Consider the following 24,931-nt stretch of genomic DNA (forward strand, 5'->3'; position numbering starts at 1 on the left):
CACCTCTCCACGCACGAGCGCGCCGACTGCCACCAGATAAACTGCGCCTGGCACGACAGGAATTCCGCACGATGGAGGCCTTGGGGATCGTCCGCCCTTCAAGCAGTCCATGGGCATCCCCAGTCCACATGGTCCCTAAGGCAAGCGGGGGCTGGCGACCTTGTGGGGATTACCGGCGGCTGAACGCCGCAACAACCGCGGATCGATACCCCGTACCCCACATCCAGGACTTCACCTCCCATTTGGCTGGGGCTACAATATTTTCAAAAGTGGATCTGGTACTGGGTTATAACCAGATCCCGGTCCACCCGGATGATGTACCCAAGACGGCTATCATCATGCCATTCGGACTTTATGAGTTCACGCGGATGCCGTTCGGCCTCAAGAACGCCGCGCAGGCTTTTCAACGCCTGATGGACGGGGTTTGTCGCGAGCTCGATTTCGTATTTGTGTACCTGGATGACATCCTGGTGGCCAGCCGCTCGCAGCAGGAGCACTGCGCCCACCTTCGGCAGCTCTGTCAGTGGCTCAGCGAACATGGTTTGGCCATCAACCTCGAAAAGTGCCGTTTTGGGGTGACCGAGATTGACTTCCTCGGCCACCGCGTGACTGCGCAAGGCGCGGTTCCCCTGCCTGACAGGGTCGACGCCATCCGTCAGTTTCCCCACCCACGCACGGTGCGTGGCCTGCAGGAATTTGTCGGCATGGTGGCGTTTTACCACCGTTTCGTGCCATCTGCGGCCCACATCATGCGGCCTCTGAATCAATTCCTGGCGGGTGGGCAGAACAAAGCTGTTGAATGGACCCACGAGGCAGTGGCTGCATTTGGCGGCACGAAGGAGGCCCTGGCTCGGGCCATACTGCTGGTGCACCCGCGGGAAGATGCCCCGACTGCTCTCACGGTGGACGCCTCGGAGTCGGCGGTTGGTGCTGTGCTGGAGCAACTGACGGGCGGTGGTTGGCGGCCCCTGGCCTTCTTCAGCCGGCACCTCAACCGCACGCAGACGAAATACAGCGCATTCGATCGCGAGTTCCTGGCTCTGTACCTGGCAGTGCGCCACTTCCGGTACTTCCTGGAGGATCGCCAGTTCACCGCCTACATGGACCACAAGCCGCTCACTCTCGCCTTGGCAAAGGTGTCCGACCCCTGGTCCGCACGACAGCAGCGGCATTTGGCCTACATTTCGGAGTATACCACTTCAATCCGCTAAGTCGTGGGGAAGGAGAACCGGGTGGCTGACGCATTGTCCCGCCCCGCTATCAATGCCGTTTTCGAGTTGGCGCCCGGAATTGACTATTCTGCTCTGGCAGAGACACAGCTCACGGATGATGAGATGCCCGCCTACCGGACTGCCATCTTCGGCCTCCGCATTGAGGATGTCCCTCTCGGTCCTGGAGGAGCAACCATCCTGTGCGATGTATCGTCCGGTCAGCCGCGCCCCATCGTCCCTGCCGCCTGGCGCCAGAGGGTTTTTGATGTCATCCACGGACTGTCTCACCCATTAATTCGGGCGACAACGGCACTAGTGGCCGCTCATTTCATGTGGCACGGTCTGCGCAAGCAGGTTGGCAATTGGGCTCGCACCTGCATTCCGTGCCAGACGGCGAAAATCCAGCGCCATGTCCGTGCGCCTCTCCAGGGGTATGGTCTACCTCACCAGCGATTCGACCATCTCCACATAGACATTGTGGGGCCTCTCCCGCCGTCACGGGGCATCACCCACCTTCTCACAATGGTGGACCGCTTCACGCGGTGGCCGGAGGCCATTCTGCTGGCCAACACTTCAATGGCTACGTGCGCTCGTGCGTTGTCCGCGCACTGGATTGCTCGCTTCGGGGTGCCGGCACACATCTCAGATCGGGGGCCACAGTTCACCTCCGAGCTGTGGTCAGCCATGGCTCGCTTGCTGGGGGCGCGACTACACCACACCACGGCTTGCCACCTGCAAGCTAACGGTCTGGTGGAGAGGTTCCACCGGCAGCTAAAGGCAGCGCTGAAGGCACAACTCTCCGGCCCGGACTGGATGGACGAGTTGCTGGGTCATGCTGGGCATCCGGACTGCTCCTAAAGAGGACTTGGCCTCATCATCGGCGGAGCTCGTGTGCAGGTCGCCACTCACAGTGCCCGGGGAGTTCGTGCCGTCGGCGCCGGGGCAGCAGGGGATGCCCTCATCCACCCTAAAGTGCCTTCGTGAGCGAGTTGGCAGGCTCGCACCCGTCCCGACATCCCGCCATGGGACATTTCGCCAGCATGTGCCATTAGCCCTCAGGGACTGCCCATACGCTTTCCTGCACCGTGATGCCCACCGGACGCCACTCCAGAGGGCGTACAAGGGCCCGTTCCGGGTGCAGGAACCTGGGCAGACGACTTTTGTGCTGGATATGGGGGGCCGGCCGGTGGCCGTGTCGATTGATCGGTTGAAGCCGGCACACCTCGACATTTGAGTATTTGGAGCAGGATTTGAGTATAGGAGCAGGGAGGTTATACTACAGTTGTACATGGTCTTGGTGACACCACACCTGGAGTATTGCGTACAGTTTTGGTCTCCAAATCTGAGGAAGGACATTATTGCCATAGAGGGAGTGCAGAGACGGTTCACCAGACTGATTCCTGGGATGTCAGGACTGTCTTATGAAGAAAGACTGGATAGACTTGGTTTATACTCTCTAGAATTTAGAAGATTGAGAGGGGATCTTATAGAAACTTACAAAATTCTTAAGGAGTTGGACAGACTAGATGCAGGAAGATTGTTCCCGATGTTAGGGAAGTCCAGGACAAGGGGTCACAGCTTAAGGATAAGGGGGAAATCCTTTAAAACCGAGATGAGAAAAACTTTTTTCACACAGAGAGTGGTGAATCTCTGGAACTCTCTGCCACAGAGGGTAGTTGAGGCCAGTTCATTGGCTATATTTAAGAGGGAGTTAGATGTGTCCCTTGTGGCTAAGGGGATCAGGGGGTATGGAGAGAAGGCAGGTACGGGATACTGAGTTGGATGATCAGCCATGATCATATTGAATGGCGGTGCCGGCTCGAAGGGCCGAATGGCCTACTCCTGCACCTAATTTCTATGTTTCTATGTTTCTATGACATTGACCAGCCAGTGCTGGTTGCCCAACCTCGGCCACGAGGGCGCCCCCCCCCCCTTCACGGCTCCCTCCGCCTGTCACTCCACCTGTCCTCCCACCGGTCCCTCGACCATTCTCTCGACCTGTCCCTCCACCTATGCCTCCGCCAGCCCCTCAATCTGCTGACTGATGGAGGAAGATAGAGGTAGGAAGAGGGATGGCGAGGCGCAGTTGGGGGAGGGTTGACGTGATGGCGAGGCGCAGTTGGGGGGAGTGCTGCCATGACTCGCTTCACAACGGGAATCACCGGTGTCACAACAGGAACCCCTCAGCCATGCCTGCGCAGTTGGGAGCTATGGGTGAGTGTGGAATATTGTGTTGGGGAAACAGGACTCAACAGGTTCCACTTGGTCTTATCTATCTATCTATCTATCTTTATATATATAAAACTCAAATCAGTCCGCCTGCCGCCGTACGGCGTCCGCCGCGTTTCTTCCTTTGATGCTCCGCAACTCCGAAACCGGACGCAGAATCGCCGACGTCTTTTCGATTTCGGTAGAGATTTCGCTTTTCTTTCTAAGTATCCGCACCTCATTACATTTCGTCGTGTTTAAGTACGCTTTTTTAATCAAATCCTACACCCCCCCCCACCACCTCAATATTTCAAAAAGAAACTGGTTTCACATCCACACAAGCAGCTCCCTGTGAACGTTCCATCATGTGATGTCACCATGCCCGATGCTCACAGATGGCCAATCGGAATGGATTCATTTACATATGCCTTTGCAGGAGCCCAGCCCATGGTGAACATTCCATCGTGTGATGTCACAATGCCCAATGCTCAAATACATTGTTGCCATAGAGAACGCTCAGCGATTATTCAAATTCTACACTAACTGTCATTTCTGATTTGCTTGTGAAGTGAAAAGTCCTGAATTGCATTTGTCTGATGCAGGAAGATTGTTCCAGATGTTGGGGAAGTCCAGGACACGCGGGACACAGTTTAAGGATAAAGGGGAAATCCTTTAGTACTGAGATGAGGGAAACATTTTTCACACAGATAGTGGTGAGTCTCTGGAACTCTCTGCCACAGAAGGTAGTGGAGGCCAGTTCATTGGCTATATTTAAGAGGGAGTTAGATGTGGCCCTTGTGGCTAAAGGGATCAGGGGGTATGGAGAGGGGGGGAGCTGTGAGGAGGATGCTAGGAGACTGCAAGGTGACTTGGATAGGCTGGGTGAGTGGCAAATGTTTGGCAGATGCAGTATAATGTGGATAAATGTGATGTTATCCATTTTGGTGGCAAAAACGGGAAAGTAGACTATTATCTAAATGGTGGCCGATTGGGAAAGGGGGAGATGCAGCGAGACCTGGGTGTCATGGTACACCAGTCATTGAAAGTAGGCATGCCGGTGCAGCAGGCAGTGAAGAAAGTGAATGGTATGTTAGCTTTCATTGCAAAAGGATTTGAGTATAGGAGCAGGGAGGTTCTACTGCAGTTGTACAGGGTCTTGGTGAGACCACACCTGGAGTATTGCGTACAGTTTTGGTCTCCAAATCTGAGGAAGGACATTATTGCCATAGAGGGAGTGCAGAGTCGGTTCACCAGACTGATTCCTGGGATGTCAAGACTGTCTTATGAAGAAAGACTGGATAGACTTGGTTTATACTCTCTAGAATTTAGGAGACTGAGAGGGGATCTTATAGAAACTTACAAAATTCTTAAGGGGTTGGACAGGCTAGATGTAGGAAGATTGTTCCCGATGTTGGGGAAGTCCAGGACAAGGGGTCACAGCTTAAGGATAAGGGGGAAATCTTTTGTGACCGAGATGAGAAGAACTTTTTTCACACAGAGAATGGTGAATCTCTGGAACTCTCTGCCGCAGAGGGTAGTTGAGGCCAGTTCATTGGCTATATTTAAGAGGGAGTTAGATGTGGCCCTTGTGGCTAAGGGCATCAGGGGGTATGGAGAGAAGGCAGGTACGGGATACTGAGTTGGATGATCAGCCATGATCATATTGAATGGTGGTGCAGGCTCGAAGGGCTGAATGGCCTACTCCTGCACCTAATTTCTATGTTTCTATGTTTCTATCAGCCGTGATCATATTGAATGGAGAATGGTGCAGGCTCGAAGGGCCGAATGGCCTACTACTGCACTTAATTTCTATGTTTCTATGTGTCCCTCTCCTCACCCCTCTCCCTCTGCCACCCATCTCTCTCCCCCACCCCCCTTCCCTCTCTACCACCACCCCCACCCTCTCTACCACCACCCCCTTCCCCTACACCTCTGTCCCTCTTCTACCACTCCCGCTACCCCTCTACCCCTCCCTCCCTCCCCACTCTTCCACTTCTCTCCCACTCTCTCCTCCCCCTCTCCTCACCCCTCTCCCATCCCTCTCTCTCCCCACACCCCTCCCCTATCCCTCTGTCCCTCTTCCATCACTCCCGCTACCCGTCTCCTCCTCCCTCCCCACTCTTTCCCCTCTTTCCCCCCACCCCTCTCCCCATCCCCCCTCCCCCAAAGCTCTCTCCCCATCCCTCACCCCCTACCCTGCTCTCCTTTCCCTCCCAAATCTATCCCGTTTCCTCCTCCTCCTCCCCTCCCCTCTTCTCACCCCCCCCCCCCCAAAGCCGGTGGGGGAACAGACCATAGAGGGGGTACAGAGAAGGTACAACAGACTGATTCCTGGGATGTCAGGACTTTCAATTGAAGAAAGACGGGATAGACTTGGCTTGTACTCGCTAGATTTTTGAAGATTGAGGGGGGATCTTATAGAAACTTAGAAAATTCTTAAGGGGTTGGACAGGCTAGATGCAGGAAGATTGTTCCCGATGTTGGGGAAGTCCAGAACAAGGGGTCACAGTTTAAGGATAAGGGGGAAATCCTTTATGACCGAGATGAGAAAAACATTTTTCACACAGAGAGTGGTGAGTCTCTGGAATTCTCGGTCACAGAAGGTAGTTGAGGCAAGTTCATTGGCTATATTTAAGAGGGAGTTAGATGTGGCCCTTGTGGCTAAAGGGATCAGGGGGTATGGAGAGAAGGCAGGTACAGGATACTGAGTTGGATGATCATCCTTGATCATATTGAATGGTGGTGCAGGCTCGAAGGGCCGAATGGCCTACTACTGCACTTAATTTCTATGTTTCCCTCTCACCCCTCTCCCTGTCCTCACCCCTCTCCCTCACCCCTCTCCCTCTCTCCCTCACCCCCCTTCCCCTCTCTACCCCCCCCCTTCCCTCTCTCCACCCTCCCCCTTCCCCCTACCCCTCTCCTCCCCCCCACTTCACTCCCCCACTCTTTCCCGTCTCTCTCCCTCCACCCCTCTCCCCATCTCACCCTGCTCCCCTCCCTCCCCATCCCCCCTCCCCCAAAGCTCTCTCTCCCCATCCCCCTCTCTCACCCCCCTACCCCGCTCTCCTCCTTTCTCTCCCAAATCTATCCCGTTTCCTCCTCCTCCCTCCCCTCTTCTCACCCCCCCCCCGCAAACGCCGTTGGGGAAACAGACCATAGAGGGAGTACAGAGAAGGTTCAACAGACTGATTCCTGGGATGTCAGGACTTTCAAATGAAGAAAGACTGGATAGACTGGGCTTGTACTCGCTAGATTTTAGAAGATTGAGGGGGGATCTTATAGAAACTTCTTATAGAAAATTCTTAAGGGGTTGGACAGGCTAGATGCAGGAAAATTGTTCCAGATATTGGGGAAGTCCAGAACAGGGGGTCACAGTTTAAGGATAAGGGGGAAATCCTTTATGACCTAGATGAGAAAAACATTTTTCACACAGAGAGTGGTGAATCTCTGGAATTCTCTGCCACAGAAGGTAGTTGAGGCCAGTTCATTGGCTATATTTAAGAGGGAGTTTAGATGTGGCCCTTGTGGCTAAAGGGATCAGGGGGTATGGAGAGAAGGCAGGTACAGGATACTGAGTTGGATGATCATCCCTTCATCATATTTAATGGTGGTGCAGGCTCGAAGGGCCGAATGGCCTACTACTTCACTTAATTTCTATGTTTCCCTCTCCTCAACCCCTCTCCCCTCCCTCCCCTCTCCCTCTCTCCCTCCCCCCTTCCCTCTCTACCCCCACCCCCTTCCCTCTCTCCACCCGCCCCCTTCCTCCTACCCCTCCCCTCCTCCTTCTCACTCCCCACTCCCCCTCCTCCCCTCCCCTCCCTCCCCATCCCCCCCCCTCCCCCACATCTCTCTCCCCCCATCCCCCTCTCTCACCCCCTACCCCCGCTCTCCTTTCCCTCCCAAATCTGCCATGTTTCCTCCTCCTCCTCCTCTCCCCTCCCTCCCCTCTTCTCACCCACCCCCCCCCCCCCCCCCCACCTGTGAGTTTGGGGGGTGGTTAATTTGAGTGTGATGCCGCAGCCCCTACTCCTCCCCCCCCCCCCCCCCGCAAACGCTGTTGGGGAAACAGACCCAACGGGTCTGCACTTGGTCTAGTATATATATAAAACTCAAATCAGTCCGGCTGCCGTCCGTCTGCCGTCCGGCTGCATTTCTTCCTTTGATTCATTGCCACGCCCAATCCAGACGCTCAATCTCCGAGATATTTTCCATTTCGGTAGAGATTTCGCTTTTCTTTCTAAGTATCCGCTCCTCATTTCATTTCGTCGTGTTGAAGTACATGTTTTTTAATCAAATCCTTCTCCCCACCACCCCCCCCCCCCCCCCCCACCCACCCCCCAAATAAACAGGCTTCTCCATTTACATGTCAGCTTCCAACACACTTCGAAACAAAGTTGCAAGAGAGGGACACTGAACTTTTCACTGCTGCAGCAGGCAGGGGAGGGCTGCAATCTTACATTTGGGAACGGGCTCAGTTCCAATGGAGGAGACGGGTGCATGGTGGAATATTGGGTTGGGGGATCACACCATTGTGTGTGTGTGTGTGTGTGTGTGTGTGTGTGTGTGTGTGTGTGTGTGTGTGTGTGTGTGTGTGTGTGTGTGTGTGTGTGTGTGTGTGTGTGTGTGTGTGTGTGTGTGTGTGTGTGTGTGGTGTGTGTGTGTGTGTGTGTGTGTGTGTGTGTGTGTGTGTGTGTGTGTGTGTGTGTGGTCTGCCAGCACCACACACTGAATCTCCGTAATTTTTTCCATTTAGCTAGCTAATTCACTTTTACATTTTTACAAAGCTAATTCACTTTTTTAAATAAAATCCTCCCCCTCCACTCACTCAATTTGTCGTCTCCTGCTGGCCAGCGACCATAACGGCTGCTGACGCCTGGCTCTGCTCGAAAAAAGTAGACATTTTTCCCTACCGCTGGTGCCCGGCCCGGCTCTGTCACGCTGCCTCAAGCCAAACATCGGATGTTCAACTGCTGCTTTTCCAGCGCGACAGAGCCGGCGTCTCAGAAGTGCTGAGGATGCGAGGCCTCATAGTCTCTAATCGCGCCACTTCCACTGACTTTTCATTCCACACTGAGTTCAGTTCGGTAACAACACCCCCCCTCCCCCCCTCCCCGTTGGGTCTGAAGCACGTTCGTGGATCAGACCCAACGGGTCTGCACTTGGTCCAGTATATTTTTAAAACTTTGTGTGTGTGTGTGTGCATGTCGTTTTTTTGCCCTTTGTCATTTTTTTGCCCTTTGATTCATTACTCCGCCAAAACCACATGCAAAAACGCTAGCGATTTTCAATTTTACATACGCTCATCCACTCCTCATCAAATTTCGTCATTTTTCTGTACACATTTTTAATAAAATCCTTCCCCCCCCCCCCACTCACTCATTTTTTCGCCTCCTATTGGCCAGCTGCTTAACTGCTGCTGCTGCCGCCCAGCTCTCCTCCAAAAACACCAAATTTTTTCCCATTTTGCTAGTGATTTCACTTCCTCCATTCAAGTGCAGTTTCATACCATTTCAAGCTGGATCCAAGGCCACCAAATTCAAGTGCAGTTTCATACCACTTTCAGCAGGGTGCAGGGTGATTCACAGCTCAGACAGAGTCGTGACCTCTCCCTCCCCCATCATGCAGAGTGAGCAACACCCACACTTCCGGGTTTTATAACCCCTCCTGCCGGAAAAGGTGTGGTCTTCATGGTGTGATTGACAGGAGAGAGATTTTCAACATTTATTAAACATTAATAACACTTTTATTTTTAATTGATGGGAAGAATTCTCTGCACCTGCTAAGTGGAAGGGGACTGAGTAAGATGACCAAAAATCACAGCCATAAATTGTAGCATTTTATCTAAAATCAATATACAGTGCAAACAGGAAGTAAGTGCATTTGCAGTAGTGCCTTTTAACTTCAAACCAAAGCATCCAAACCACCATGTGCAGGCGGTAGTGCCTTTCAACTTCAAGCCAAAGCACCCAAACCACCATTTGCAGGCAGTGGTGCCTTTCAACTTCAAGCCAAAGCACCCAAACCACCATTTGCAGGCAGTGGTGCCTTTCAACTTCAAGCTAAATCACCCAAACCACCATTTGCAGGCAGTAGTGCCTTTCAACGTCAAGCCAAAGCACCCAAACCACCATTTGCAGTAAGTAGTGCCTTTCAACTTCAAGCCAAAGCACCCAAACCACCATTTGCAGTAAGTAGTGCCTTTCAAGCCAAAGCACCTAAACCACCATTTGCAGTAAGTAGTGCCTTTCAATCCAAAGCACCTAAACCAACATTTGCAGTAAGTAGTGCCTTTCAACTTCAAGCCAAAGCACCCAAACCACCATTTGCAGTAAGTGGTGCCTTTCAACTTCAAGCCAAAGCACCCAAACCACCATTTGCAGTAAGTAGTGCCTTTCAACTTCAAGCTAAAGCTCCCAAACCACAATTTGCAGTAAGTAGTGCCTTTCAACTTCAAGCCAAACCACCCAAACCACCATTTGCAGGCAGTGCCTTTGTACTTCAAACCAACCATATTTTCATTTTCAAACCACATTAAGGGGACTCACAATTGAGTAGGCATGTGTTCAGTGAGGCCAGAGAGACATGACCCTCTGGCTTCCTCCATCTTGAAGAGACGGAGTGAGGCACATCACTTCCTGGTTGTATAGTCCCTCCCCCTCGTTCCAGCAGGGGCAGCAGAGAGAATGGCAATTTTAAAATAAACATTAATATCTCTCTGATTTTTCATTGATGGGAAAAATCCTCTGGTACAGGAAGGTGGACGTGGGCTCTGAGCGAGGTGGCCAAAAATGACGGCCGTAGGTAGCAGCGTTCTCTCGGACATCGCACCTCAGTGGGCCAAAAGCGGTCAAGATCAGACTTTTAGTAATATAGATATTCTAATATTTGCTCAAGGTTGAAGAAAAATGGGGGATACCAAATCAAGCTTGAATTTGGCTAGTCTGATCATGTAGTTGGTATAACCAGTTTAAGATGGATAATTGCCATTCAGCAATGTAGCTGATTACAGAGGATTTAGGGCCTCAATCGATCTTGAAGAGATATACCTTTCCATATCAATATTCGAGAAGCACAGACATATCTGGTGTTTTATGGCAAGGCTAGTGTTGGAAATTTTAGGTTCTACCTAAGGGGTTGACTTCAGTCCTAGGCTATTCACAAAAATTCTAAAGTTAATGCTGTCCTACTCAGATCTAAAGGGCATTTTGTCATGGAGTTTATAGACAACATTAATTATAGTAGTGCCATTTTGGCCTACTCACCCAAGAATTCCACTATAGATAGGTCTGCTGAAAGAAGCTGCTATATTTGCTCGAAGACACGACTGGTGGCTAATTCAGCCTATTTCTCGTGCATCTATCATTGCATGGTTATATGGAAAGTTTGCGAAGAGATACATGTGAGCCACTTTAAACAAAAAGTAGCAGAGGTTTGTGGTTCTTTCAGTTTGGGTTTAAGAGAAGCGATTATGTTATAGCGCAATTGACACTGCTCTTGCTGCTTTGTCATTTTATCTAGTTCTATAAGTGGGACAACAAATGATTGGTAATTCACCCACTGGTAACTAAGGTTATGAAAGGTGTCTTTTATAATAAACACTCTAAAGCCAAGATTCATAGTAGTGTGGAATGTGTAATCAGGATAAATTATTATGCAGATATTCATTCACTGTATTCTTAATGATGGAGCAGTATCTTTTAAGTTAATTATGTTTATGACAACTGATTTCAGCACAAAGAGCAGTCTTTACAAAATCTCCTTCTGGATCTGGGTCATATCTGACATAAGGATAGCTTTTATGAATGAACTCATAAAACAAACGGGCACAGTTGGGTAAGTTGGAGTTGACAGCATACCCACCAGATCGGAGATTGGGGGTGTTGATTATGTAAAAAGATACACTGAGTTTACTAGTACCTATGAAATGAAGGATGGTTTCTTCATAGCTATTTAATAATTTCACACGATTGTTGGTGCAGACTATTTCAAGATGGATAGAGTGTAAGCAGCTAAAAGCGGGAGTGAATTCAAATAATTTCAAGTCTCACTCTATCAGGGGGGCTGGCTCGTTAGCAGCCAATAGAATGGAATTTCCCCAACAGCAGGAGCCTCAGATAAGCGCATTTTCAGAAGTTATAAAATTTTGTTGAACATGTCTGGATGGTTGCAGATAGATCTGAACAGTGTTGCATGAGCTATTGTCTAACCCAAAGGCAATTGGGACTGTGGTCCACGTAAGGTCAATGTACATGTATGTAAGTTACCATCATGTTGTTAATAGCCCATGTCTTTTCTACCATTTATGGTTTATCTGTTTAAGTGTTTCACACACAGATTGGTTTACTGCATGAAAGCACAGAGCTTCGAAGATTTCACTTAGTCTCATCACGAGACTTTGATATAAAATAGAACGATTAAACAAAAACTTACCGTTTGAAGTTTGATCTACGTGCCCTCCACTCCCAACCCTGAATCTCATAAAGATAATTTGGTAAGTCAAGGGTTATTAATCTTTCTATAGTTTAAGTTCGTGCAAGTGGTCTGTGGTTTCATATGGTTGCTCTGAAGATTGACACGCATGCGGGCTGGCAGGTTCTTCACGTAGTCCCTCACTTCAACTTCTCATAAAATAAAGATCAAACTTCAAACGGTAATTTTTTGTTTAATCTTTCTAGTAAATTGTATAACCCTGTGCATGAGAGGCCCAGAATTGTTTCCATTTAAACAGGTTCACTTTATAATCAGTAAAATCCTGCCCACTGCTAGAGCAGAGTTACACTTCCATTAACAATAAAAGGATGGAAAATGCAACTACTTTGTAGAATGATAACTTAAGAAGAAAGTTTGATTGTTATAGAAAAGTCATGATTAATCAAGTTTTTGTGATTTAGCCTCCACATTTTGATCATGTAGTTCACTCCCAATAATGCCCTGTAGTTGACAACTTTGGTTCATTCATGATGCCTCTACAAACTAATTTTCTTTCCTCTGCGATTCTACATGGTTTAACTTCCAGAAAAAAAGGCTTGATTGAAATTACAGGTTTTTCCGCTCCAGTGCATGTTTCCATAAAGCAAATTGGATATAACATGATCAATGAACCCTACTTATATTACACAGGCCTAATTGGTACACAGCGACTTAGATTGGGAACTAGAGAACTACTTAAGTCTTACTTTGGAAATTGGCAAGCAGAAAAAAGGCTTTCTTGGGGGAAAAAAAAGTTTTCTTGTAGTCTTTCTGCAGTAATCAGATACCATTGTTTCTTAAGAACACAGCTGCTACTTTCCCGATAGAAGGCCATTGAAATTCATAAGACATCGCCTATTAACACGAGCAATATAACTCTATTTAACAATCATATAGTATTTAGTATTTTCAGCTTATAGTACTAATAGTTATAACATAGTTATAAAAATGATCTTTCTTTTTTTAAATAATTCAGGAAAAATAGCGATTTTCTAAAACCCAAGTTTTCTTAGAAATGTAAATATCGCTTTACAACAATACTACCTGCACTTGTTCCCCGATGGCATCACCCAATAAATGGCACTGTGGGAAATTGTGAATAAATGCGAGTCGAGTGGGGTGTCAGCAAGTGTGATGTCATCACTTCAATCCATGTGGCTTTGGATTAATAATTGAAAGGATATGGGAAAAACACTGACAAATAAGACCAGCTTCGAGGACATCTTGGTTGGCATGAACTGATTGGGTCAAGCAGCCTGTTTCCGTACTGGATGACTATAAATCCATGAAAATATTTGGAGCATTTTTTAACTTAAATTCTAAAGATCGCTACTGGTAATTTTTGATCATTATATCTAAACCAAACTCTTGGTGTTTCTTTATTTGAAAGACTTACATAACTATAAGTTGCTATATAATCATTAAGTTCTTAGTCAAATACATGACTTTGAATCAATGGCTCACACAATTATTGTAAGCATTTTGTTAAACCAACACAACATAAAGCATTAGCATTTGTCCTAAAAGTTACTTACACATTTATCTTCAGAGCCTGTAGCTAAAAATCTTCCACAGGGGCTCAGGGCAATGCCACAGTGTTGACAACGGTTCACGTGTCCTTCATATCGGCGTACAGATCTGAAGAAACATCACTTTGTCAGTTCAATACATTTTCATAGCTTTGATTTTATAGTAACATGGCACAGAGAGACCATTCCATGCCAGTTCTTTTAATGCAAGTACACAATCTGCTTTCCATCTAGTTAGTCCCATTCTCCATCTGGAAAAGTGATGATTAGTTATGGTTTGATTGTACTCATGTGTGATATGATTTGCCTGGAAAGCATGCCAAATTAAGTTTGTTGTTGTATCTCAGTACACATGACGATAATAAACTAATACAACTACCAATTATCAGTTAGGCTAATTACCAGATATGACAACAGAGTAAGCTTTCATCCATCTATGAATACTTTGCAAATTCTTTGATATAGACAACACCCCCTAACTTTGTCTACAGTGTCATGCTTAGAGCTGCTCAACCTCAGGCTTAGAAGCTACTCAACTGTAGATTGGAAATTCATTTTGAACACTCATCGCCATTTTTCATGATACTTCTTAAGGGTGGAACCAAGAAATTCTAAGCACAGGTACTAAATAACTTCTCCAAGATATATCAAGGTGCTCCATAAACATTTGCAACAAGGGACTGAAAGAAACACCGAGGGATTAACAGTGAAATGAAAGTTTAAAGGCCAGAAATTGCAGGGAAAATTGCAATCGCTAGACTGAGATGAGATGAAATTTCTTCAATCAAAGAGCAGTGAATCTTTGGAATTTTCTGTCAGAAGATTGCTGAGGTTCAGTCAGAGTATATTCAAGAAAGGTGATTTTTTAAACATTAAAGAGATCAAGGGATACAGGTTTTGGAGCAGAAAACTGGCACTGAGTGAAAAGATGAGCCATGATTTTTACCAAATGGTGGAGAAGGTACAAGAGTCAAGAGTCAAGAGTCAAGAGTCAAGAGTCAAGAGTCAAGAGAGTCAAAAGTCAATTTAATTGTCATTTGGACCCCTTGAGGTCCAAACGAAATGCCGTTTCTGCAGCCATACATTACAAATAAATAGACCCCAGACACAACATAATTTACATTTTACATAAACAACCATCACATTGCTGTGATGGCAGCCAAAAAAAACTTATCTCTCCACTGCACCCCCCCCCCCCACCCCCCCCCCATGCCAGAGTCAAAGTCAAAGCCCCCGTCTGGCGATGGCGATTGTCCCGCGGCCATTCCAAGCCGCGCGGGGGCAGTGCTGTAAGGCCCCGCTCCAGGAGCTCTTCGACCCCGCAACTCGGGCGGGAGAAGTCTCCATTGCAGGAGCCCTGAAAAGCGGTCTCCCTCCAGGGACCCGCGGGCTCCCGGTGCTGCCGTCCACCAGACCCGCAGTTGCAGCCGCCGAGTCTCCGGAGGTCGGGCCGCAGCAGCAGCAGCAGCAGCGCTCCACACACCGCTCCACCCGCTCAGGACTCGGCCAGCTCCGCGACGGTGACGGTGTGAGTCGTCGGCACCAGAGTCCCCGCTCTTCTTCTGTTGGAGGCCGCTCCTCATAGCAGCCCCAACGACAACGGAGGCCCGACAAGAAAAGGTCGGGTCTCCCGTGCAGGGAGAGATTTAAAAGTTGCCCCCTCTCTCCCACCCCCCCACCCCAACCCCCCCACACACACACACACACCCCAACATAAAATAACAAAAACTACATAGAAACATAGACAAAAAATAATAAAAACGCGGACGGGCTGCAGAGGCCGCTGCTGACGAGAGTCGCACCGTCAAAAAGCCAAACAAACCAATCCTGTCATTCTTTTAAGCAATGACACTTGTCTATCATCAACGTAGGCTCTCTGTGTAAATGGCCAAACTTGGTTCCCTCCAGGAATTTTCCAAATGCACAAATGCAGAATTTCTCAGCAGATAAATGTGGAAATTTGTTTGTAGATCCTTGAACAGTCACAAATTTTGGACAAATAAGGCCACAATTAAATGTATATCCCCAAATTACCCCTAACTGGCAGTCATGCTAACTTCTTTCAGCACAACAATTCAGTAGTTTATGATCACCATTATTAATATTACCTTTTTATTCCTGATAGACTTAATTTCTTGAATTTAGTTTCCATTCTCTATGGCAGGATTCAAAACGACTTCTCTGGATTAGTAATCAGGCCTCTGGATATTTTCTTAGATTGATGGAGTTATACAGCACATAAATTGGCCCTTTGCCCCATTGTCCATGTTGACAAGATGCCCATTTAAGTTAGTCCTCTTGGCTTGCATTTGGCCCATATCCCTCCAAGGTTTTTCCATCCATGTATTTATCAAATGTTTTTAAAAGTTGTAATTGTACCTGATTCTGCTCATTCCACACACCCACCACCCACTGTGTGAATAGCCTGCCCCTCAGCCCACCTTTAAATATTTCCTCTCTCACATTAAACCTATGCTCTCTAGTTTTAGAATCCCCTATCCTGGGAAAAAGAATGGGGCTATCTACACTGTCTATGCCCCTCATAATTTCATGATTTCATAAATCTCACTGAGGTCATTCCTCAACTTTCTTTGCTCTGAGGAAAACAGTACCAGCCTATCCAAACTCTGAATATACAATCTTAGTTCAATAGTGGAGGCATTGTGTTACTTACCTGTGCTTCAATAAAGATGTTATGGGTGTCAGGATGAGTGTTCAACTAAAGTTAGAGTGTTTTAATTTTTGTATATAGTTTAAATGTCCTAATTATTTAAAATTGGGTCATTCAATTAAAAAAAACATTAAGTAGTTTTGACAATTTCTAATTGATAACTGTTCTTCAATTGTTTTTTTAACGCTTCTAAATATCAGACTCAAGCATCCAAAAAACTTGACAGCTTTATCAGATTAAGGTATAACCAAAGGTTTTTTGGTGCAAATGGATGGGGTTGTTCTGGGCCATGTTGGTCAAGGATCTGCCACCACTCACAGCCTCACCAGACAGGTCCTGGATGCTTTCATTTAACAAGTTCAGCAACTCGAATGTTCAGTTTAAGGTGTGATTACATTGGAGAGGCTACAGGGGAAATTTAGAAAGACGATGCCAGGATTGGAGCATTGTGGCTGCAAGGAAAACTTGAATAAGAAAGTTGTTTTCTTTGGATAAGAAAAAAGCAGCAAAGAGAATAAATTGAGGTGTTTCATATTGAGGTGTTTCAATAGAGATTACGTATACAGATTAGACTGGAAGGAACTTCTCCCTTAGCAGAGGTTCAAAAAGCAGAGGGCATAAAGTTAAAGAAATCGGTAGAAGGATTAGAGGGAGGGATGAGGAAAAACTGTTTTCCTCAGAGTGATAAGAGTTTGGAGTTCATTGCCTGAAATCGTGTTAGGCACAGAAATCCTATCGTGCTCCTGAACTGTACAGATGTCATCTGGAGAGCTATTGACTAAGTGCTAGTGGGCAGGCTTTATTTTTTTCTTGTCTGACAAGGACACAAGGGGCTGAATGGCATTTTGCTTAATTGTAAATTTTCTACGATTATATGACCTGAATACAAATTGGCAGCGAATACAGTTGGTGAGGTAGTTTCAACAGGTGCTGGGCCAATGTTATCTGATACAATCAAATTCGTAGGATTTGAAAAATCTGATGGCAATGCAAGAATCCTGCAATGGGGCTGATTTATGCCACGGCCTGCTGGTTGCACACTTTGCATAAACATCTGTGGCTCAGTTAGCAGCACTCTCACCTCTGAATCTCTTTCCAGAATCTCAAGCACAAAGGCCGAGGCTGGCCCTGCAGTGCAATATTAAGAGTGCCACACAGTTGGAGGCGTTGCTTTTCAGATGAAACATTAAAAGAGTCATAATCATAATCGTAATTTATTAGCCAAGTATGTTTTGCAACATACGAGGAATTTGGTTTGCCATACAGTCATACGAAAATAGCAACAAGACACACAACTACATAAAAATTTGACATAAACACCCACCACAGCAGCTCCTCCACATTCCCCACTGTGATGGAAGGCAATAAAGTCTTATCTGCTTTCCTCCTTTACTCCTGCGGTCAGGGGAGTCGAACCATCCGAAGTCGAGGCAGCCAGCAATCAAAGCTCCCACATTGGGGCAATCGAAGCTCCCGCGATTGGGCCAGTCGCAGCTTCCATGATCGGGGCAGTTGAAGCTCCCGCGGCTTGGAGCTCCCGAAGCCAGTCCCTGACCAGGGACCATGAGCTCCATGTTGTTAAAGTCTGCAGGCCCCCGTGGTTGGAGCTTCCAAGGTCGGTCCCTGGCAAAGGGATCGCCAGCTCCGAGATGTTAAGTCCACAGGCTCCTGCGGTTGGAGCTCCCAAGATCCCAGCAAGAGGCCGCCAGCTCCAAGATGTTAGACTGCAGTGCAGACGGAGATACGACACGGAAAAAGTTGTATCTCCGTCAAGGATAGAGATAAAAAAAGTTCCCCCCCCCCCACCAAGCACAAAACTAAAGATAAACTAAAAAAAACATCTCCCTCTACTCTCACAGTTGTAAGATCCTGTGGTATATTTCATCATTGGTGCCCTACATCCTCCTCAATCAGATTATATGACTACTATCACAGTACTATTTGTTGAAGCTTTTATATACTGGCTGTTGTATCTCCTACATTACAATCATGACTAGATTTCAAAATCACTTTATGTTTTGGAGCATCATGAAAGATGAAAGAAATAATATAAATCCAAGGTACACAAAAAAGCTGGAGAAACTCAGCGGGTGCAGCAGCATCTATGGAGCGAAGGAAATAGGCAATGTTTCGGGCCGAAACCCTTCTTCAGACTGATCGGGGGCGGGGACAAGAAAGGAAAAAGGAGGAGGAGCCCGAAGGCTGGGGGATGGGAGGAGACAGCAGGGGGACCGAGGAAGGGGAGGAGACAGCAAGGACTAACAAAATTGGGAGAATTCGATGTTCATGCCACCAGGATGCAGACTCCCCAAACGGAATATGAGGTGCTGTTCCTCCAATTTCTGGTGCTGCTCGCTGTGGCCATGGAGGAGACCCAGGACAGAGAGGTCGGAGACGGAGTGGGAGGGGGAGTTGAAGTGCTGAGCCACCGGGAGGTCAGCTTGGTTATTGCGGACCGAGCGGAGGTGTTCGGCGAAACGATCGCCCAACCTCCGCTTGGTCTCACCGATATAGATCTGCTGACATCTAGAGCAGTGGATGCAATAGATGAGGTTGGAGGAGATGCAGATAAACCTCTGTCGCACTTGGAACGATTGCTTGGGTCCTTAAACGGAGTCGAGGGGGGAGGTAAAGGGACAAGTGTTGCATCTCTTGCGGTTGCAAGGGAAAGTGCCCGGGGAGGGGGTGGTATGAGAGGGAAAGGAAGAATTGACAAGGGATGAACATCGATTTCTCCCAATTTTGTTAGTCCTTGCTGTCTCCTCCCCTTCCTCAGTCCCCCTGCTGTCTCCTCCCATCCCCCAGCCTTCGGGCTCCTCCTCCTTTTTACTTTCTTGTCCCCGCCCCCGATCAGTCTGAAGAAGGGTTTCGGCCTGAAACGTTGCATATTTCCTTCGCTCCATAGATGCTGCTGCACCCGCTGAGTTTCTCCAGCTTTTTTGTGTACCTTCGATTCTCCAGCATCTGCAGATCCTTCTTAAACACGATATAAATCCAAGTCTGTTCTTCTTGTCCTGTCCTTTAGATCAGACATCCTCACCCTGTTCTGACTCTCCCATTGCTATAAGAATGCATAGGATTATGTTCAAATAGCAATGGCAGAGTCAGAACGAGTGACATCCTCTGATCTAAATGACGGGTTTCCACCTTCCCACCAGCTCTTGAGAGAAATGTGCAATGCTATGCAACAAGATGTCCAGCTCTGCCCTTCAAGGCAGATGTATATGTTTAAATTGACATGGCCTACTGAGCTTGATTATAGAGGCACCTGGTCTTACTGAACATATTGAAAGTCCCTTTTAATTCTCAAGGTCAGGATGTATTCCCTTATTTCGTGTTCGTTTTCTAGATCTGCATGAAACGTGCAAGTCTTTAAGGTACAACAGAAGTCTTTATTATATTACTGAATGCTGGCAGCAAGACAACTCAAAAATGACGACACACTCACACACTACAGACAGGATAAACTATATACAAAAACATCTCCCTTTGTCATGTGCAGCGCCACCTGCTGCACGGGAGGAGCAACCTCCCACCCCACACAGTCCACCAAACATCACATTCCCCCTTTCCAGTTTGAACATCTCCATTTGGCTGAACCTCGCTTCACTCTTTTTTTCCTGCCTTTTTTGCGCTTCACAACCCTTGCTAAACGCTCAGAATCAAAGTTTTCCTCAGTGTTCTCTTTTGAAGAAATATCAGTATTTGCTTTATCTGTGTGCTGTTCTTTCTCCACTTGACTGTACTTTTTCTCGGCGTTCGTCAGCATTTTGGATGCGAACACGATTGGTTCTTCCTTGCCGTTCGGCGCCGTTTGTGAGATTACAGCTCCAAGACCATACGGTGTTGCATCGGCGGCCAGCGGGTTCAGCTTCGATGGGTCATAGTGGACCAAACGTGTCAACCTGGTGAATGCATGGTCACACTCATTGGGCCGGTGCCATTCGACATCCTATTTTCACAGGTTGTTCACGCACTTGCTGACCATGTTGCAATCCGTGGGGAACGGCTCTTCTGAAACTGTCCCATGTTCTCTGGATTTGCTCTGGGTCGATCAACTGGTTTCTGGTATTGCGGATGAGTCTGACGAACTGTATGCACCTCCTGAGGGAGCTTTGACGCTATTTTGCCAGCCATTTTGTGCAGTTCTTTACTCAGCAGCTCATCCATCTTAGCACACTGCAGCACATTCTTCAATGAGTCATCCGATTCCATGAGAATCGCCTGCTGGATGAATGTACACCTGCAGCCCATGACCAGTCTATCCCGCAACGCATTGTCTTGGCACTTTTCACAGCATTGAGTTTTAAAATCACATGCCTTTGTCTTGGTGCAAAGTTCAGCAAGAAATTTGTTAATCAAATGCCCTTCCTGTTGCACCGTCCTGTAGAAATCAAGGCGAGCTGCAAGGAAATTTAGACTTTCTTCGAAATGCAGCTGCAAAGCCGTTGTGATATCAGCATATGAGGCTTCAGTTACTTCTTCTGTAAGTAAATTTTGAAGCAGTGCAAAAGTTTCTGGAGACATTAATGAACACTTCCTCTGGTCAGTCGTAATTGCCATACTTTCAAAATAAAACTCATCTCGCATTAAATAAGACAACCACATTTCGCGCTCGGGATCGAAATGATCGAATTGCAGAGACATGTTAGTTTGAGTTCTGTTTTTTTTAAATCAAATCAAAAATAGGCTCTCCTCTGGGTCGCATCCCACTTCTGACACCACTTTTGTGTTCGTTTTCTAGGTCTGCATGAAACTTGAGATCTTCAAGGTTCAACAGAAGTCTTTATTATATTACTCAATGCTGGCAGCAAGACAACTCAAAAATGACTGCACACTCACACACTACAGACAGGATAAACTATAAACAAAAACATCTCCCTTTGTCCTGTCCTGCTGCACGGGAGGAGCAACCTCCCACCCCACACAGTCCACCAAACATCACACCTTACATTGTGCATACCTTCAAGAAGCATCTATTTCAAGAAAATTACTGCCAGTCACAAAAAATACACATTGCTTCACATTCAACCTGCCATAACTCCATTTACACCATGCCGTCGCCGGAAAGCAGCCATCATCAAGGACCAGTCACAACAACAATTATTTCATACTTGTTGGGATTAAATTTATTCTTCCATTGCTCCACTCAATTTTACATCTGATCTAAACCTTGCTATCGCTTTAGACACCCTTCCTATATTTTCACAACATCGCCACCTTTTTTGTCATCCACAAACATAAATCAATACTAGGATAAATTGCATTGGGCAGATCATTTTGACCCATTACCGAGAATGCTCCTGTGATGAGGAAGTTGAAAGTTATTATACCACCCGAGCTAATTATTCAATGAGCACAATTTCAAATATAAATATGTAGATGCTATATATTTCTATCATGTACTGAGTGGGTTTTATACGTTATTTAACTTAGGGTGGCACCAAAGAGTCGTAGTTAGGTTAAGATAATCGGGAATTGGTAGACTTTTGTATTTCAATGGCATTGATAAATGGAGGCTTGACAGTAAAATGAATAATTTACAGGATTATCCATAGTTTCATTCAAAGGTTGGGCAGGTTAGAGGGACCTGGTCTATTAACTCTATTTTTCTTTTCACAGATGCTGCCTAATCTGCCCAAATCTTTCCAAGCATGTTCTCTTTTTCATCAGATTTTCAGCATCTGCCTTTTTTATTATTTGTAACATAAGGATGGCATTGTGTTCCCCCTAGCATTGATCATATTGATACTGCAACATTATCTCACAACTTCTATACTCAATACTGACTGATGAAGGACAATGTGCCAAAAGCTTTTTTGACCACCCTATTTACCTGCGGTGCCACTTTGAACAAACTATGTACCTGCACTCCTAGATCCCTCAGCTCTACATTTTCCAGAGCCCTACCATTCAATGTGTATGTCTTGCCCATGTTAATCTTCCTAAAATGCAACACCTCACATTCCTCCTTATCATAGTCTGTTAATTGTTCTAAATGGTATAATCAAACCCAGGTGGACATGAAAATACACTAAGCCAAGATATATAAGTGGCCTGGCCAACGTCAAATAATGTTAAAGTGTGACAAGTTTTTGGACATTAATATCAATGATAAGCTATGCAAAAGTGCCTATTTGCATTTATATCTTGGAATAATATCATATGCAATGTATAATGAGTAAATAAACTATTTTTCCCATTAACAAAGAAACTAAATGTGTAGGAAGGAACTGCAGATACTGGTTTACACCGAAGATAGACATAAAATGCTGGGGTAACTTTGCGAGGCAGGCAGCATGTCTGGAGAGAAGGAATGGGTGACGTTTTGGGTCGAGACCCTTCTTCAGACTGAGAGTCAGGGGAGGGTAAGAATAGAAACTAATAGACAGCGAAACTAATCTAATTATAAAGCTCAAGGCTATCATACAAAGATTGAATTTTAAAATGACATTCCCATTTAATCCATCATGAGCTCAGGAATCTGGTGGCCTTTTACACAAATTTAGGTTCTCATTTTATGTTGACATATAGATTGCTTAAAATGAGGCTAATATTTTTTACTGTATCATATTAATGTGTGAATGAACTTGAATACAAATTTTTTGGTCTTAAAATTACAAATATTATGTAGTCGCAGTTTGACAGCCTCTGTTAGGTAAGACATTCCATACAAATGATTTAGTAATTTGAACAATTGATGACATTGTTGTGTTTGGGAAGTTCATGACAATTTATGCAAATGGTGTGGGCCGAGTATTTGCAGAAGTAAAATTCACATTCCCACATCATGACAGCAACATCACTATTTCCTTCAATCCTTTCGTTGACCTAAAAAAAATGTAGACTAGAAAAGAATCCTAATTGGAAAAATAATTTATGTACAATAAATAAAATCTGTGATGACTATGAGTCAGATTTGATGGATATCCCCACCCAAGAGAGTGCCTGTAACTCAGTTGCAGCAGTTAGCTGTGGTTCTGGAGACATTTGTCACATCTGTCCATCTGCTAGTGCAAAGGCAGGACTGTTTTTAAATGAATTGAAAGATATGTTATATTTGAACATTTTGCAGTTTACATCTTTGATCAGGCACGAGGCTAATAATTTAGAACAACATGAATAAAAATGCTTGGTAGGCTGAGCTAAATTCAGCAGGCCTTTAAATGTTTATCCAACAACACAGCAGTTTTCTTCCAGCTGGTCACTGGAAAGATTAAACCATATTTTATTCTCATCCTACATTCTATACTCCCCTGCAGCCAAAATTCCATCTGAAAAAGATTGAAAGGAATCCTGTGTGCTCCACAACAAAGTTATCATCAAAAAAACAAGGTGAAAATGTATAGGGAACTAACTTTCTGAGCCACTGATGTCGGTGGGGGCGCTGCGAGATGGCTGCCGTGCCAGCAGTGTGTCCGTTATTTATACTTTTTTTGTTTTTTTAGTGTGTCCAAATGTTTGTTTTTAGGGTCTCTCGGTGTGTCTTGTGTCTTGTGTGGGGGGTGGTGAGGGGGGTCAAGAGGGGAACCGCTTTCGGTCGCCTCCTCCAAGGGAGGCGACTTTTCCATTTCACCTCCCTCGTGGCCTAACACCAAGGAATGGAGCGGCCTTTCCTGGAGTCGGGCTCGGACTTTCAGCAGCGGGGTCAGCATGGACTTTTCATCGCGGCCAGGGTCGCCAATAGGGAGAGCTCCGATCGCTGACTGCGGACTATTAGATCCTGAAACCACGGTCTGCAGTGCTTCTAGCCATGGGCGCAACGTGGACTTGGATCCCTCGCCGAGGATAGCCAGAGAAGAGCTCCGACCGCCGGCCTGCGACCTATAACATCCTGAAGCCGTGGTCTCCGGTAAGAAAGCAAATGTGAGGTGCTACACCTTGGCAGGACAAATCAAAATAGGACGTACATGGTAAATGGTAGGGAATTGAAGAATACAGTTGAACAGAGGGATCTGGGAATAACCGTGCATAGTTCCTTGAAGGTGGAATCTCATATAGATAGGGTGGTAAAGAAAGCTTTTGGTATGCTAGCCTTTATAAAATCAGAGCATCGAGTATAGAAGCTGGGATGTAATGTTAAAATTGTACAAGGCATTGGTGAGACCAAACCTGGAGTATGGTGTACAATTTTGGTCGCCCAATTATAGGAAGGATGTCAACAAAACAGAGAGAGTACAGAGGAGATTTACTAGAATGTTGCCTGGGTTTCAACAACTAAGTTACAGAGATAGGTTGAATAAGTTAGGTCTTTATTCTCTGGAGCGCAGAAGGTTAAGGGGGGACTTGATAGAGGTCTTTAAAATGATGAGAGGGATAGACAGAGTCGATGTGGACAAGCTTTTCCCTTTGAGAATAGGGAAGAATCAAACAAGAGGACATGGCTTCAGAATTAAGGGACAGAAGTTTAGGGGTAACATGAGGGGGAACTTCTTTACTCAGAGAGTGGTAGCGGTGTGGAATGAGCTTCCAGTGGAAGTGGTGGAGGCAGGTTCATTGGTATCATTTAAAAATAAATTGGATAGGCATGTGGATGAGAAGGGAATGGAGGATTATGGTATGAGTGCAGGCAGGTGGGACTAAGGGAAAAAAAGTTGTTCGGCACGGACTTGTAGGGCCGAGATGGCCTGTTTCCGTGCTGTAATTGTTATATGGTTATATGGTTATATGTCTCTGAAGAAGAAATGCAAAATTGTCAATCCAAATGCCCAGCAAAAGAGACTGATTTAGACAGCATTTGCAGAGATTATCCGAATTTGAACTACTCCAAATATGATGATTTACAGGAATGGAAAAGTAGTGGGCAGAAAGGCATGTCATGCGTGGTTTGAAGAGCAAAAACG

At 46.3% G+C, this 24,931-nt stretch overlaps 1 protein-coding gene across 2 annotated transcripts in view; it reads right to left on the bottom strand.

The window, feature by feature from the left end:
• wdr27 (WD repeat domain 27) overlaps positions 1-24,931 on the bottom strand; it is a 398,117-nt gene that overhangs the window by 194,799 nt on the left and 178,387 nt on the right. For both annotated transcript variants that reach the window (XM_055639235.1, XM_055639236.1), the window contains one exon: positions 13,424-13,526. In XM_055639235.1, coding sequence (XP_055495210.1) covers positions 13,424-13,526 — 103 coding nt within the window. The remainder of the gene's footprint in view (positions 1-13,423; positions 13,527-24,931) is intronic.

Source organism: Leucoraja erinacea, chromosome 8, assembly GCF_028641065.1.
Source record: "Leucoraja erinacea ecotype New England chromosome 8, Leri_hhj_1, whole genome shotgun sequence".
NCBI lineage: Eukaryota > Metazoa > Chordata > Chondrichthyes > Rajiformes > Rajidae > Leucoraja > Leucoraja erinaceus.